This window comes from Aythya marila, assembly GCF_965140915.1.
Source record: "Aythya marila genome assembly, chromosome: 14".
NCBI classification, from domain to species: Eukaryota; Metazoa; Chordata; class Aves; order Anseriformes; family Anatidae; genus Aythya; species Aythya marila.
In genome coordinates, this window is record NC_139055.1 from 18176703 (window position 1) to 18191770 (window position 15068).

Consider the following 15068-nt stretch of genomic DNA (forward strand, 5'->3'; position numbering starts at 1 on the left):
AACGTGACTTCCAGACACCAAAGGAGATGAAGCCCTGGCGCAGCACACGAGCAGCCCCACGGATGGGCCCTCAGGTGGATGATGCTGCAGAAACAGCAGTGACTGCCACAAAAACATCTCCTTACACTGAGGGGCTACAGCCACAGCATCAGACTGACATCCACCATGGGATTTCACTCATTTACAACCATGTTTTATGACCAAGGTGTGCTTTGGTATGGAGGAGACGGAGCATCTTGCCCAACAAGCACACACCTTTCACTGACTCCATAGGGGTAACGCGTTTACTGCTCCAGCCATACTTCAGGATGGAGCAGTGAGTGTATCCGGATGAAAAATGCCCATGAAACTAGGACTAGGCCATTGTGTGGCACAACAGTGTCACACTACGGTGCTGCTGGGCATTGTGCCCTGTGCTGAAGTCGCGGTGTGCACAAATGCACCCAGCATCAGGCGTGGTGAGGGAGCTGGACCGGGTGCCTGGCCAGGGCCAGGGGACAGGGCTGGCAGCAGGGCTGGCTTCCTCAGCTATATCTGCTCCACGGTGGTCTCGTAGGGGAGTTTCCTTACAGGCAATGAAAAACAAATGGGGTGGTTTTATATGTCACATAATGCCTTGCTGTGGAAAGCAAACAAAGGCAAGAACTGCATTTCGCTTAGAAACATCCCTGTTTCATTAGGAACCAACTACATTTTGTCTTCAGCGACTATGAAGCAAATACCTGGGAAACATCGCAAGCAATCCATTCCCTGTCCTGGCCTGATCCAAAAAGCTGTGCTGACAGAAAGGCTGACACGGCCTGGGCCCGAGCCAATATGTGGTGTGTTTAGGGCCCCTTGGTGCACTCAGCAGGGGTACATCACCCTTGGGCTCTCGCCTCCCTGCCCACACCACTCCCCAATAGCCCCAGTACAAGTGTACAGCAGTGCCCTGGGTTCAGGTTCTGCACTGGTGCCACCAAGTCTGGGGCACCACACGACATTTTCTACACCCCAACACTAATTTGGGGCATCTGGGCATGACCTGTCACCCACAGCTCATGTCTGCCTTCACCCACCACTTCAGGATGGTTGATATCTACATCCAGAGCTGCAAAAATCCCACACAGGATGGATTTGGGATGCCTGAGGGCTGAGCACCTGAGGCACAGGTCAGGATTGTGCTCCCCCAGGGGGTGCCACAGCTGGAGGCTGTCACCTTGCTGGTGACAAACAGCACAGGAACTGGGAGGAAGCGGCAGGGAAGGGCGATGGAACAGAACCAGATTTCTTTATAAACTAACAAGCCACAGATGAACGTTCAAAGGAAATTACTCGAGTTTCTCACATAGTGAGATCTAGGTGACGGTGATTTGTCTGCCTACGAGAGGAAAAAACAGGAGATGTAAAAAAAAAAAAGACTCCTTTAAGCCCTTTATAACGGAGTTACGCAACACACAGCCATACACAATTACAGTGTTTCTTTACCACTTAAAACAACCACTCCAGCTCTGTCAAGCCCTTTTTTTTTTTTTTTTTTTTTTTTTTCTGCAAATATCAGCACTGTAACCAAAGTTATGAGTTTTCTCAGCATAAGAACATGAAAATATATGAGGCAAAGTGTTAGCTGGCATAAAGCAGCGGAGATTATTAGACTTGGACACCGCACAGACTGACACCAGCCAAGGATCCAGCCTTGCTTATTAGCCGCCCACTAGGAGAATTATATAAAAAAGGCTTTAAAAAAAAAATCAAACAATAAACTTGCCACCTGGGTGTAATTTGTGGGTTTCAGGATTTGTTTAGGTCATCACATATTTTGTCTCAAATGAAGCAACCGTGAAGTAGCACAGCATTCTGTCTGACATGAAATAGCTCCATAAATGGAGATAAATTAGCAGGAGTTCAGCTCAATCCCACGTCGGGGTTTGCGGTTTGTTTGGGCTTCTGCATCCTGCCTGCCCCGCGCCTCGGGTGCGAGTCAGCAGCAGAAAGCCTCTCCCTGCCCCGCCGAGCTGGTGCTCGGACCCAACGGAGCACGTAATTCTGTCTCTTTTTAGCTTTTTTACAGTGGATGACCCAATCTGGTGAGCTAACAGGAACCTTACATCATTCGAGAGCAGAAAGCCCTGTCCGTGTCTAAAAATACCTCAACTAGTTGTCCAAAAAGAGAGACAAAGTATGCTTCCCTAAGCATGCTGTAAATATTCCGCTGGACACTGGCCGTGGCGGCCTCTTACTCACGGATCCTGTCTTCACCATCACAGAAACGGAGACAAGCCCTAATAAGCCGCCTCACTCACCCAGTGAAGAATATTTTCCTGACAGCATTGTCCATGTTTTTTGCTTTTTTTTTTTTCCAAGTTCAGCCAAGGGGCTCGCACCGTTTCCTTTGTCAGCCCCCTTCCAGGACCAGAAACACGTGGGGATTTTTTCCCCAGGTCTCTGTGGCTGTCAGCTGGGTCCCACCCCTGCCCCACAGCAGGGACATGGCACACACGGTGGGGTCTTGGTGTGAAGGTGGGATGAACGCCATGTGCTCACTGAGGACAGGCTGCCAGCAAACATTTCCAAGTGAGTCACCGCCGCTGATGCTCATGGCTGAGAGATGCGGGGCAGCCCCTGCTGCTGGACTCCGTACCAGCTCCACCCCAGCCTTGGGTGATGAACCATCGGGAGGCTCCTGGGGCACTTCAGGAGCACTGCCCAACGCTCCTTCTGCTCTTCATATCCGATCTGACTGGGAAATGGGAGCTAACCAGCAAGCTGGCTCTGCCTGGAGCCAGAGCCGGGCTCTGGTGGTCTCCAGAGGCCCAGCCCAGCCTCACACGTGCTGTGGTTGTTCAAGCTATTTCGTTGGTGTGTGTTAGCCAGCAGAAGCTCACGAGTGTACTTCTGAAAGCGATCACGGACCAATACAACAGCCACAGCCCATGATCCCACAGCCAGACATGCAGCACCACCCTAGGATGTTAGCCAGCACACAGTCACTGCGAACGTAAAACCTTTCTCTGATCAGGCCTTCACGGTGAGCATCTGCAGGGGGGGAGTGGAGCTGGGGCAAGAGCAGCACCCATCCCGCAGCACTCCCAGTTCCTCACTTTGCTGCTTCTCCACCTTCAGCCCAACAGCCACTGGAAACATCCCAAAGCCATCTACAAAACCTCTACCCAAACCCACCCAAACCCCCAGACCAACAACCCATACACACATTTCTGCATATGAGCAAAGCAACACGGGGAGAATCCAACCCCCAAAGCAGCTTCTTTACTTTGTTGTAAATCAAACCATCTCAGTAACACCATCCGAGAAGCCTGATGAAGCTCTCTTTCCCCCCAAAGTTTAGGCTGTCCTCTGTGTCCATGGGACATGAGCCTGTGAGATGTGGAGAGATGGGCCGTGCTGACCTGGGGGGATGCTGGCAGTGGGGCTGGACTGGGGGGGATATGTGGGACCCCCCCAGACTGCCCCTACCATGAACCCAGCACTCCACTTTCTTTGCAAAGTATGGTTTAAAACACTCCTTCTGTCCATTTTTTTTTTTTTCAGTCTCTTAAAAGAACAATAGTACACCTATTTCAGAAATTCTCCAAAAGCACAACTCAGAAAAATACCTGGGGATCCATAAACCAAAAAGCTTCCTTGAACACATGTTTAAACTATTCATGGTTCTCCTGAGACCTTCTGAAACGGCACAATTGACTCCGCGTCCATGAAAACAGAAAAGCAAATATCGACCAGTGCCAAGTATTTGTATTCGCTCTCCCTCGGCTGCAGCCCTGATTGTTTTAAATGTAGTGCTGAGACTGAGATATTGAGTGGAACAGCGAGAGGTTCTTGGGGTGAACTAAAGAGCATGGAACAACCTGGGCCTGACGAGTCCTTCCCGAAAGCAGGAAGGCTGGGGTGATGCCACGGCTGCACAGGGACAGAGCTCTTAACCGAACCAACCATGGACTGACATCCATGGTGCTGAGAAAAAAAATTACAGGCTTTAGAACAATATTAAGATTTAAAGCCGTCCAAAAAGCCCGCACCATATTAAATCTTCAAAGAGGTATGTCAGGATTAAAAGGTCCGAACAATTCATCCTCCCTTCCCGTTTTATGAGCCCCCAGAACTGCTAGGATTTGTTTGATCTTGTAACACCTCACCTTGCATTCCTAAACAGCCATAAAAATTCCATATTCTTTGGCAACCAAATGCAATTTTGTGTGATGTCTTTAAAAGATGAAACAGCTTCATTTTGGCGAAGCCATTGGCTTCTCCTGCTAACTGGTGCTTTGTCCAAACAGCCCTCGGAGCAAACAATGGGGCAGCCGAGGGCTCGCAGTCCTGTGTGGGTTTCCCGACCCATCCGTCTTTGGCTTAAACCTCAGGAGAGCAGATCAGAAGGCCGGGTAGGGCTCCAGCAGGAGCTGCCTGTTTGTTTTGCAACTGGTTGTTTAACCACTGGGTGCCACAGCCTTACTCATTTGTTAAATGCATTGCTGGGGTGCCGGTGAGGACAAATTTGGAGGTAATGTTTGTAAAAGGCCCTAAAGTGCCTCAGAGAAGCAGATTGGGTTTATATTCCTAATACTAAATTAAAGTTTGGATATAGCTTAATTAACATAATGTAATATAGTGCTTGAAGCAGACAAATACTTAAAACATTATTACATAATGCTGGCCCTCCTTCACTTGTGAGAGTGTTTGTTGCTTCTTTAGAACGTGACGTCTTTGCTCCACAGCCAGGACCTTCCTAGGAAAGGCAGAGCAAGGCTGAGAAACATGAGGAGCTGCATGTGTTAAAAAAGAAACAGCATGATCTAACTCATCACTGAGTGGAATTGATGGTTATCCTAATGCCCACTAAACTCCCAGGATAAACTCCTCAAAATGACATCCCCCCTGTCGCTGCTGGGAGTTTTCCTACTGATGCCACTGGCCATCAATCTGAGACTTCAGTCCTGCTAGACACGGTTTTGTACAGTATCCTAATGGCCTTGCAGGTTCTTAAATATCCTTTATTTTATTTAAACTCTGAGGGCAAGTCTACTCCCAGTCATGCTACGCAGCCCTCTTAGCCTAAATGAGTTGCCCAGATGCAAACGAAGGCAGAGCTTTGGCCTGGCAGCTGCAGTTCCTGAGTAAGACATCACATGCTCTCCACTTCCTCGCGCTCTGCTAAATGGCAGACCCATTTCTCTGAGTAATGACAAATCCTTCAGCATACTTTAAACATTTGTTTCAGGCTCGGCTTTTCCAAGTCTCAGTAACTGCATGCGTGGAATGAGGGGAAAGAGAAAATTAAGTTACCATTTGTGCAGAACGAGTTCCTTCGAGGGGCGTGCTCTGCCAGGGAACCTAAAGCAATGCTCTGAAGGGATCGTACGAGCGTCTTCAGTGCTAGGAGCCTGTAGCCTATTCGTTACCTAATTATGTGACCAGAACCTAATGATACCAGAGGAAGGGAATGGACAAAGATGTGTCTGAACTTCTCTGAGCCGGCATGTTGAGGTATGTTGCCCTCTGACTGAGCCACCACATTGTCTCAGCACAGACCATGCCCATCCTAACCCTGATTTCAGCCCCGGGTAACAATGCCCTACAACTAAACCTGTTAAAACTAATCTTGCTTGACTGAAACCTATTCATGCAACCAGCCAAGCAGGTACGGGAAGGGTGCTGTGGAACCGAAGGGGATAACCTCTTCGCCCACGCAGCTGCAGCTGGAGAGGATGGGCACCAACACCCTGACACTGCAAACAGGGGAAATGCACAGCCCAGACCCGAGGGAGCAGCTACGGCACCGTAGGCGGGCGGCTGTGGGGCCTGACAGATGAAAGGAGCAGTGATGGATAGTGTTGTAGCAACAGTCACTGCAAAAGCAGAAAAGGGAACAAAAGAAACAGGATGCGGCTGTTTAAGGAGGTTGATATGTTACATTCCAGCAGGCATTTATGAATTCGTGCTTATGTGCTCAAATACAAATATTGGCAATTCTATTTTTTCGCTCACTCAGCAAAGTTAGGGCCTGTATTCAGGGTTTCTGGACTTGTGCTCTAACACGTTTTGTAATCTGGGTGCACAAACACTGAGATAGGGAACATTAAGAGAAAAATACAATACAAAACAGTAATTCAAAAGACCAATCTCAAATGGTTATGGCAATCTTTCAGATTCTATTTGCTTATTATTTGATTGCTTTTGGTCTGATTTGGTGCCCAGGAGACTCACTCCCATGAATGGTGGGATTTGGACACCAAAAGCATCTTCACTTTGGCCTGCAGGCTCTGGTAGGGACAGGAAGGCTTAGTCCATTCATTTTTTTACAGTAATCAGAAAATGAGGGTTGAGCCTGTCAAAGTCATTAGGAATTTTCCTCGGTACATCTTGAATTTTGGATCACACCAGCATTTCCTCAGCTGTTTCTCCTGTATCCCCTGCTAGATCAGCCCAGCCCATGGCTTCTGGCCATTATTCCTCACAGAGGTGATCGCTGCTGACAGGACCGTGCTGCGGATGTGCATGTGTGCACGCTGCTGGGGAGCTTCTTCATTTGCTGTCGGTGCTGCTGTTACTGAGTTTCTGCATTTAATCCTAGGGAATGATGGATGTTTTTCCTTCAGTCCAGCCTGAGCACCTCATAGAGTTTCACCTCAAAGTTCAAGCAAAATATTTTTCAAAAGATACTTTGGAAATCCTCCTCCAGCAACCCAATGAAGTGAGGAAACGGGGAGAGTTTGACTTGTTAAGCACACCTCTCATACCCAGCATAAACCCCGCCAAATATGCTCTGCTTTTGCAAAAATATGCTATGCCCCAGTCCCAGTGGATGTTTGCTTCAGTTCACACAAGGCAACAAAAAAGTGGTGCTGTGCCTGTGAGTGGTGCTCAGCTGAGGCCTGAGGATGCTTGTGCCTCTGTAGATAACTTCTGTGAAAGCCCTACAAGCGATGAAGAGCCTGAGGGGAGGGGAAAAGCCTCTGTGATGGTACAGACAGGGACAGCACGTGTCCTGGTATCACACCCTCAGCAGCTGATGAACCGGGCTGCGTTAATCCTGGCAGGCTGCATGGGGATAGGAGATTGTGTGGCTCATCACCCCGTTTTTTAGCTTGTTTTTCCCCTCTGTCCCTCTCAGGAAAAGGCTGTGGAATATTCTGGAATGGATTGGAAAGGTTCTGTGAAATCCACCTACAGAAACCTCTGTGATTCCTGAGGCTTAAATACGGCATCTGTGGAACTCAGCCTTTCAAAAACAGTGAGTTTGCTGAACTTATCTCTGAACGATAAAAGGCAAACTTTCCTTGACCTGCATAAATTGGGAACATTCAGCTTAATTTTCTCCAGTTGTCTGCATTCTGTAGCGGCACAACACCCAAAAAAGGAAGCACCACTATCAATGGGGTCCAGAGCTGGGATGATAAAAGCTGAAATCCCGAAGAAAGGCATGAACCTATCTGCTGAATAGTTGCGATTGCTTGCTTTCTACCACATGAAATAATGATAATAAAGACGTATTGAGTTTGTTTGCAGAACACCCCAGCAGCTGACGTCTGTCAGGATTTCACAAGAACAAAACACAGAAGTTGGAGTGTGCACAGTGCACGGGCTCGCGTTACGCGTGGGGTTTTCACTTTGTTCTTCCCGGCGCTGCTTCTGACAGGGAATCAGTCAGTTTAATCCCGTAATGGGAACAATTAGCCTTACAGAAGAAGCAGATCGCTTCTAATCTCATCTTCTCCTCGCAGTGTTATGCCAGCGTTTCTCGTTGTTTTCCCACCTGTGGCTCATCAGTCACGGGGTGCACAGTGCCGGCAGGGGAGCCTGGCTCATGTGCATCCTTCATCCATGTGCTCTGGAGCAGGACCGAGAGTGGGGAGAACACGGAGCCAATTCATTTTACAGCAAAACCAACGGGAAGCAGCGAAGTTTTAATTCAAAAAGACTGTGCTTAGCTTTTGAGAAGTACAAGGGAACATTCTGTGAGCTTCCCATCAGCCCTGAAAAGCCGCCTTGTCCTCCTCGCGGCCTTCCTTGGGGCTGCCCTTTCTCGAGGACAGGCTGCTGCTGTGCTCCGACAATCGCCGTGTCGCTGCCTCACGGTGCTCCCTGCCGGGAAACCCATCTGCCGGCCTTATCTCGTGTTTAGTCTGCACGGCTTTGGAGGCAGGGATTCATCCCAACCACACGAAGCTCTGGTAAGTGGCTGGCGGCCCGATGAGCAAGGACTGGAAGGGCACGTAGATGTTATCACACCACCATTTGTCATGACGACAGAGCAAACCACGTTTTGCATCTGTCAGTGTTCTTGTTTTTCATCTCCTGAGCACATTTTGAAAAGAAAAAAGGATCTCCTGGGCCCTACCACGAATCTGCTTGTGCTGCAGAGTCTGAGAGCCTTCGGTGGCAGCAGCAACCACACACAGCCCAACTGCTCGCACAGTTTTCTCTGTAAAATCCTACAAAGATACAAAGCCTTGGGATGCAGCAGCAACCACACACAGCACACCTCCTCACACAGTTTTCTCTGTAAAAACCTACAAATCTAGGCAGCCTTTGGAGGCAGCAGTCCTCCACACCTGCAGCTGGTTACAGAACAAGGACTGTACCGGACTGCCTAGATTTCTTTCATTACCCTAATGATTTATATCACAGCTCATTTTTTTTTCTCTGTGGGATGCCTAGATCTGTGAGATAAACTTTTTATAAATGATTTAGACAAACAAATGAATTAAACGGAATTCAGAATGACAGCTTCCAACACTTGGGCACTAGCCAAGGAACTTTCAAAAGCCAAAATAATAGCTCAGATCTGAGAGATTCTGCAAAGCCTATAAATTAAGTAATCCTTTTCAAACCAGCCGTCAAATCTGCCATAGGGTTGAGATTTGCCTTGACTTAATCCAAATAATGAGTTTCAAAATTAAATGTTTTCACAGGATGTTGTTCTTTGGATAGCTCGGATTTTTTTAATTATTAAGTAAAGAAATAAACCAAAACCCTTAAGAATTTGTTGTACATGAATATGGGGAAGGTCCCACAGGGTTAGAAAGGCACCAGAAAGTGCTAATTTAGGCAGGGGAGATGGAAATTAAGATGAAACTGTCAAGCACGGCTGATTAATGCATGAAAGGTTATACTCTGAGAAACACTGACTACTGGGAGGGCAAATTAAACCACAGCTGCACAAATGCCATGAAACTTTGCTTGGAGTCTTCACTCCCACAAGAATTTTGAATTCGTGTAATCAGCATCATTTCCAGGGACTGTTTCCAATCACAAATAATGAGAGGAACAGCCAGTGTCGGAACGTACAAACGAAAACTCCCAACAACTGAATTTCCAGCACAAGATTTGTTTTTAAATGGGAGCGCAACTGATGGGACGTCCAGCCCACAGGCGAGCACCCAGCGTGCTGCTCAGCACTGCTTTTAAATGCCCAGTGTCTGTGTTGAACTGCTCAGAAATGGTCTAAGGAGACATTATTAATCATTCCCTGCACAGCTAGGGAACTCTGTTGGATTCCCACCTTCATTTAAAAATGAAATATAGATATTTTTAAGGCCCAAAAAGTGCATCCCGCGAAACATGTAGGTACATTATTTTAAAATATTTCCAACAGCTGCCACACTGAAAGAGAAAGATCTCATGCCTAGGGTAAATACCATGAGCTGAAACAAAGGGAGCTATAAAAATATTTTCCTTACCTTAATGACAGAGGCATTCTAATTCTCAGGTGATAAAATTAAGCGGAGCTTGGAATTTTACACATGCTACATCAGACGTCAGTGTAACAGGAGCTCTTTCAGAGCAGTCATTCATCTGGAACCTCTGGGCAAATAAACTGCAAGAAGTATTTCAGAACGTGATGAATGTCACATTAAAATGAACTTTTCATCACATAGGAGCTCGCTACTTAAACGAGCAAGGTGGGGAGCTGCACCTCCCAGCATATAGCGGAGGATGCCTGCAGAGGTGCAGCTCCATGTAACGTGTGTGGCTGCCGAGGAGGAGGCTCCCGACTCAGCCCCGTTGCACTCACCACCTTTGCACCATCTCCTTTATTTTTTACCCTCGTGATCGGTCACGGAGGCATCACGGGGGGCTTGGAAGGGCTCAGCAGCATCAGTCCCCTCTGGCACTTGGCTGCGCTGCTCCAGGTCCCCCGTGGCTTGCAGCTGTGCCCCTGGGTGGCTCGGGGGACACCAGGGGTCAGGCAGTGGGGACAGACTGCAGGAGGGAAATAAGCATCACATGGATCCCTCCAGGACCTGACCGTGTGAGTGTGAGAGACAAGCACTGAGCACAAGTTGGGTTAACGTTTTTATCGCTAGCTTTCCATGCAAGGAATGGACCTGCCAAGTGAACCCTTACTGAACTCGTTGCAGTTTAATAATTTGCATGAGCACCAAATAATCAGCTTGTCACTTCTCAGACCTTCCATCACTGCCGCGCCACCACGGTGCTGCGCTGGCGTTTCCAGAGGTGTCTCTTCTAACGGGGAAATTGGGCACGACGGACGGATGAGTGAAAAGTGTAATTCCTAGCACATTCCCTGTTCCAGGTCATGGAGTCTCGTTGAATAGTTAATTGTGCAGTGAAACATACTCTGGGTAGAAAAAGAGAGGCAGAAAACGTAATCACAGATATTCCATGTGTCAGCATTCACACTGGGGACCCCACAAGTATTTGGGTGATTCTGCAAGGCAATGGTGCTGGGTTAGGGGAGTTAGCGGTGCCACACAAGAGCCACAAAGCTGCTTGGAAACTCAAGCTATGCCTACAGGAATAATGCAGAAATGTTGAGCAACTTGTCAAGCTGAGCTGCATGCAGCCAAGAGGGATTCCCCTGCTCTGGTGACCAATGTAGAGATTTATAGGCCCCCACATCAAAAAAAGATCCATCAAGAGGCTGAATTCTACCTTAAACTCCAAAAAAAAAATGAAGAAGCTTGAACTTAGCAAGCCTTTTGCAGATCTCTGAAAAATGCAGTAATTTATTGAATTTGCACTAAATATTGGGTATTTTTTTCACAGTATGAAAATGGAATATTTTTGGTATACCTGGGGCCAGTGCAAAGCCTCCAGCTAGAGAGGACCCGTGGCTGACTTCCAGCCTCCTGCAACTGCTCTGAGGAGAAGCAGCCCCAGTCCAGAAGAAGGTGATCTGCAGAGCAGGAGAGCCTCCTGGCCTGGAGGAGAACCACCAGGCTGTAAGGACACCAAAAATCACTCCCGTGTGGGCAGATATTCAAAAACTTTTTTGGGAGGTTGTTACTGGGGCTCCCGGGACCTCTGCGAGATGTCAGGGGGTGGCAAATGGAAAAGCTGAGTGGTGGTTCAACAGGGAACACGGAGATGGAGATGCACAGTTTGCCCAGTCAGTCTGTGACAACAAAGGCAGGAAGCAGACAGTGACCCCCGTGGCAAAGGAGAGCCCGAATGAAATGCTCTAAAAAGAAACAGGGAGGCGATAAGGCTGCGGGGTGGAAAAACACTGGAAACATACACAGAGAGAAATATTGGGGGGGGGAAAAAAACAGCAAATGGAGTGATGAGATTGAATTCATGAAAACATTTGACCTTTCTTTTGAGTAATGCGTGGTCTTTGTTAGAGCTTGCTATAGAGTTTCAGCACTCGGCAGAAGGAACATGTTGGAGATAGGGTGTTATTAGCTTAATGTTACGGCTTGCTCCCGCAGCAAGATCCCTATCATCTTCTGGTGATTCTGTCATTTCTGTTCCAGAAGTAGAACTCATTTCTGGAAGTGACTTAAAGTACAGCTGAAAAGTTATCACGTTAGGAGAAACAAAGAAATAGAAATCGCTGAGTCCGCTTTTGTTCCCCAAAATGACTGGGCCCTTTTCGGGCTGCAGAGCTGTGCTGGCTTTCTCAGAGGAAGCACATGTGGGCAGGTGTGGGAGCAACGGGAGGAAACGAGGCGCCTGGGGAAAGTGGGGCTCTTCAGCTAGTGGTCTCATTCCCAAAAACCTTGAAAAAACCCACCGGTGATAGAGGGGTACAAAATGAATTCCTGATGCAGTTCTCCGATCCGAGGGCTGGTCTACACATGGACACTTTCCAGCAGGAGGAATTCCACTGCAGATACTTTTATTCAGACTAAAACTGGCTCTACTTCAGCTCGGTTTAATGCATTTTGGAACGGAATTTAATTTGGAATAAGCACACCCACAAGTTTAAACTGATTTGGCTAATTCCCATTGTATTTTACTTGGGTTACCTTTTCCATCAGCCTTACATTATGTGAGGGGCAGCCTCGGCTGAGCATTCGAGAGGCCTTGAAGAGAAACTGTCCTGAAGTCAGCAGCTTTTTCAGCAGATTTCTGAAACGAATACTTTAATAGCGGGGGGCTCTGCGTTCTGATCGGCTACTTCCCGTGCCAACAAATTGCTCTGAAACCCTGGCAGGCTGCTGTGCCTGCCACTCACGGGCAGGCTGCATTTTAGAAACCACCATGGAAATAAAGCCCTGGCCATTGCCGGCACCGCACGGATCAGCAGCTCCGTTTGTCTCTGCGCTTTGCCTTTTCCCTGTTGGCATTGCTCTCACTTTACAGCAGACTTAGTTTCCTGAAATAAAAGAATTTTTCTTTGTCCTCTGCAGAGGGAATGAGGGCAGCACTGCCTGGCTCAGCCCCACGGGGCCGCATGCTGCTCCTGCCCCCCGAGCAGGACAGGGGGGACCCAAGCTGTGCCTCCAGCCCCCTGCGAGGCGAATGTCGGGGCTCAGCCGGGAAGCGAGCGAGGAAACCTCGGGCCAGCCTCCCCACAGCTTTCTGCAGCCCGGTGATATCATGCAGGAATGAGGCATGATTCATCAGCCCTCGCACAGACAAAAGTGAGCGTTCGCAGCCTGCGTGCGCGGTGGAGGCACCCGCCCGCATGGGACAAAGAGGATGGGTAAAAGCCCGGCTGGTCCCAGCTGCGTCTCAGCTCTTCTTCTGTTGGTCTGTTTCCATCAAGGCGAATAAAACTTATTGTATTTGGGGCTCATAACGCGTGCTTGCTGTGCTCAGGTTGCTAAATCACGGGGCTGCCCCAGAGCCCGCGGTTAAATGCCGCAGTTCCCACCCCAGCCAAGACCAAATTCCCCTGGAGAACCCGGGCACGGCAGCCTCCGACAAACCCTCCTATGGCACGAGCAAACACACGCAGAAACATTTCACAGCGAGCAGCACATAAATCAAAGTCGCAGAAACCGGGCAACACGAAGCTACTTCGCAAAAGTGGACTTTTCTAACAATGCCTCCTTTGTTTGGTGCTGTTTGGAAGCAGGGTATTTCGGCCCAGCCCTGTCCAGGCAGTGTGGGGTTTCCCAAGCCCAGGTCTCTCTCGCACCCCAATTTTCAGCAGGGACCCGATCAGCTGTGCCCATCGCTTCACCCACCCCACCTCCGTGCCTCGGGACACCCTCTGCAGTGCCAGCATCCCCTGGGTGCCCCCATGGGTGCTCGTCTGGGGCAGGCAGCGCGCTGGGTGGCAGCCCCATGGTGGCCCCACACCACTTGGCCAGCGGGAAGGGGCTGCACCGCGGGGTCTGACGCTGCCCTGGCCACCCAGGACCCCCTCCACGGGCTGGTGTGGAGGTTTCCCAAGCTGCTGTGACCCAAGTGGGTCATTCCGTTTGGAGTATCCTTCCAGACACCAGTGGTGGTGGACAGCAAAATGCCTCTGGTTTTACTGGAACATCACAGATTTCGTCATGTGCTGCTGGGGGGCAGCCAGGGTGCGTGCCGCAGTGCCCACGGGGACCGCACACCCCCAAGCAGCCACCCAAAAACCAAAATAGAGCCCAGCTGAGCTGCCTGGGTCAGGGGGTGCCAGGGCTGAGCCCCCCACCCTGCTCCATGACCGCGGGAGCTGTGGGGGGGCGCCGCCGGGGCCCCTTCGGAGCGGCAGAAACGAGAGCTGGGGGGGGGATGCGAGGGGGATGGAGGGGATGTGGGGGGCATGGAGGGGATGGAGGGGATGTGAGGGGGATGTGGGGGGGATGGAGGGGATGTGGGGGGGTTGGAGGGGATGCGGGGAGCATGGGGGGGATGGAAGGGGTGTAGGGGGCATGGGGGGGATGTGAGGGCAATGGAGGGGATGCAGGGGGGATGGAGACTCCCGGGGCCGCCCCCCTCCCCTCCGCCTCCCGGTCCAGGGCCCCCCGCCCGCCGCTCCCGCCCCGTCGGGGCCGGACCCGCCCCCGCGGCCCGCCTCTCCCCCCCCCTCACCCCCCCATCGGGGCCGTCCCGGGGCTGGGCGAAGCTTTAAGGGCTGCGGCGGCGGCGCGGAGCGGAGCCGGAGCAGGAGCGCAGCGCCACGGACCCCCCCCCCACACCCCGGTGCCACCACCGCCATGCCCCACTCGGTGGCCCTGCGCGGCCCCTCGCCATGGGGCTTCCGTCTGGTGGGCGGCAAGGACTTCAGCACGCCCCTCACCATCTCCAGGGTGAGCCGGGGGCCGTGGGGTCTGCGGGGTCTGCAGCCTCTCCCCCTGCTGTTTTGGGCCGGGAGGCACCGGGGGCTCCGGGGGGCGCCGTGCGCGGAGCCGTCGGGGGGCGCTGGGCACGGAGCCAGGCGCGGAGCCGTCGGGGGGCGCCGGGCGCGGGGCTGCGCGCTGGGGGCTTCTCTTTTGGGCAGCTCGGCTTTGTGCTTTGGGGTCGGGGGAGCGCTGGGTGCTGGGCGGAGGGTGCAGGGGTGCCGCTGAGCTCCCCCCGCTGGGCTGCGGGGTTTCGGGGGTTTTTCTGGACGTGGGGGGGATCGGGCGGTTCGCAGGGCGGCTGTGGCGTTGAGCTGCCCTCCTGGCGCACAAAAGCCCTCTGCCATCTCTTCGTTCACCGGCCAAAGGCGTGACAGAAAGTGGAAAATATTTACCCTGGGCTGTAAAGAAAGCTGGGGAGGAAGGCACCTTTAAAAGGACCTGGGGCTGTGTTGGAGCCCTGCAGTGCCCACTGCCCAGCTTCGTGGGGTTGGTTTTATTCCGGGCTGCCCCCACTCAGGTGGCCCAGTGGGGTTGGGTTGTGAAGGTACAAAGTGGAGAAAAGGGGGGGAGATGGATTTGGGAAGGACTGGGGTGCAGGCTGCTGCT

The 15068-nt window shown here is 51.0% G+C and overlaps 1 protein-coding gene across 1 annotated transcript in view; it reads left to right on the forward strand.

Annotated features, from left to right (window-relative positions):
• The first annotated feature begins 3436 nt into the window (after window positions 1–3436).
• Window positions 3437–15068, forward strand: part of PDLIM4 (PDZ and LIM domain 4) — a 50363-nt gene continuing 38731 nt past the window's right edge. Inside the window, exons 1-2 of the mRNA XM_082771814.1 lie at window positions 3437–3441; window positions 14314–14429. Of these exons, the coding sequence (XP_082627940.1) occupies window positions 14337–14429 (93 nt within the window). The 5' untranslated portion in view covers window positions 3437–3441; window positions 14314–14336. The remainder of the gene's footprint in view (window positions 3442–14313; window positions 14430–15068) is intronic.